Source organism: Castanea sativa, chromosome 11, assembly GCF_040712315.1.
Source record: "Castanea sativa cultivar Marrone di Chiusa Pesio chromosome 11, ASM4071231v1".
Taxonomy (NCBI): Eukaryota; Viridiplantae; Streptophyta; class Magnoliopsida; order Fagales; family Fagaceae; genus Castanea; species Castanea sativa.
The window spans coordinates 9,581,969-9,583,909 of record NC_134023.1 but is presented as its reverse complement, the minus strand read 5'-3'; the positions used below and the strand labels follow the sequence as shown (position 1 = coordinate 9,583,909).

The 1,941-nt window shown below is 43.0% G+C and overlaps 1 protein-coding gene across 1 annotated transcript; it reads left to right on the top strand.

The window, feature by feature from the left end:
- Positions 1–986: 986 nt before the first annotated feature.
- LOC142616035 (uncharacterized) lies at positions 987–1,427 on the top strand. The gene has a single exon (XM_075788928.1). It carries the CDS (start codon positions 987–989, stop codon positions 1,425–1,427), a length of 441 nt encoding a protein of 146 aa, XP_075645043.1.
- The last annotated feature ends 514 nt before the right edge of the window (positions 1,428–1,941 follow it).

The following is a 1,941-nucleotide window of genomic DNA, read 5'->3' as shown; positions in this document are numbered from 1 at the left end:
TGGTAGATTTGCGATCCGTGTTCAACCGCTTAAGAAAGTATCAGCTTAAAATGAACCCTCGCAAATGCGCTTTCGGTGTAACATCCGGGAAATTTCTTGGTTTCGTTGTTAGGCACCGCGGTATTGAAATTGACCAGTCCAAAATTGAAGCCATCCAGAAAATGCCAGAGCCTAAGAACCTGCGAGAACTTAGAGGCTTGCAAGGAAAACTAGCTTACATATGACGATTCATTTTAAACTTGGCAGGTCGATGTCAACCTTTCAATAAATTAATGAAAAAGGATGCACACTTTCAATGGGATGAGGCTTGCAGCAATGCTTTTGCGCGCATCAAAAGATACTTGCTTAATCCTCCAGTTTTAGGTGCTCCTATCCAGGGAAAGCCTTTGGTGTTGTACATCGCGGCACAAGAAAGGTCTCTAGGTGCTCTTATGGCACAAGAAAATAAAGAAGGGAAAGAAAGAGCCCTTTATTATTTGAGTCGGACTCTCAATGGAGCTGAATTAAATTATTCTCCTATTGAAAAGATGTGCCTCGCTCTTTTCTTTGCCGTAGACAAACTGGAACATTACATGCAAGCACATACGGTCCGTTTGATAGCAAAAGTGGATCCGGTTAAATATGTCCTCTCCAGGCCAGTGGTTTCGGGTCGCATAGCTCGATGGGCAGTCTTGCTGCAACAATACGACCTTACATATGTTCCACAAAAAGCCATCAAAGGACAAGTATTGGCAGATTTCTTAGCTGATCACCCAGTTCCATCTGATTGAGAGTTCTCTGATGATTTCCCAGACGAGGATGTGTTTTACATCGAAGTAATGCCACCATGGATGATGTTTTTCGATGGGGCTGCACGTCAAGAAGGAGCGGGGGCAGGTGTAGTGTTTGTTTCTCCACAACGACAAATACTTCTATATTCATTCTCATTAAGTGAACTTTGCTCCAACAATGTAGCCGAATATCAAGCATTGATCATTGGTCTACAAATGGCCATTGAAATTGGCATATCGCATCTCGAAGTCTTTGGGGATTCCAAATTAATTATCAACCAAACCTTGGAGCAGTATGATGTCAAGAAAGAGAACCTTGTCCCTTATTGCAAATATGCGAAGAAGTTGCTCGCAAATTTTGAGGAAATTACATTGGAGCATATACTGAGGAAGGAGAATAGACAGGCCGATGCTTTAGCCAATTTGGCTACCACCTTAGCATTATCTCAAGAAGAGACAGCCAAAGTTGCTGTTTCCCAAAGGTGGGTGGTGCCTTCTGTGATTGAAGAAGAAAAAGAAGAAAAGCAAGCCAACATCATCTCTGTATGCCTTGTCGAAAATGAAGATTGGCGACAAACAATCATTGAGTACCTTCAACATGGAAGACTCCCAGATGATGTACGCCACAAGACTGAAGTTCGGCGAAGGGCTGCTTGATTTATTTACTATAAAGAAACTCTCTTCCGCCGTTCATTTGATGGTTTGTTTCTCCGTTGCTTAGGAGAGGAAGAGGCTAAACAAGCCTTAGAAGAAGCTCATTCTGGAATATGTGGTGCACACCAATCAGGTCCTAAGTTACACTACAGGATCAAGCGAATGGGTTACTATTGGCCTACGATGGTGCAAGATTCCATGGAGTATGCTAAGAAGTGCGAAGCTTGTCAATATCATGCAAACTTCATCCATCAACCACCAGAACCTCTACACCCAACTGTAGCTTCTTGGCCTTTTGATGCATGGGGGCTTGACGCAATAGGACCATTACCAAAATCATCTGGCGGCCATTTGTACATCTTGGCTGCAACTGATTACTTCTCGAAATGGGCAGAAGCTGTGCCTCTTAGGGAAGTAAAGAAAGAGACGGTGGTCAATTTTATCCGAACTCACTTGATCTATCGGTATGGTGTCCCTCGATATATCATAACCGATAATGGCAAACCGTTTCAGAATA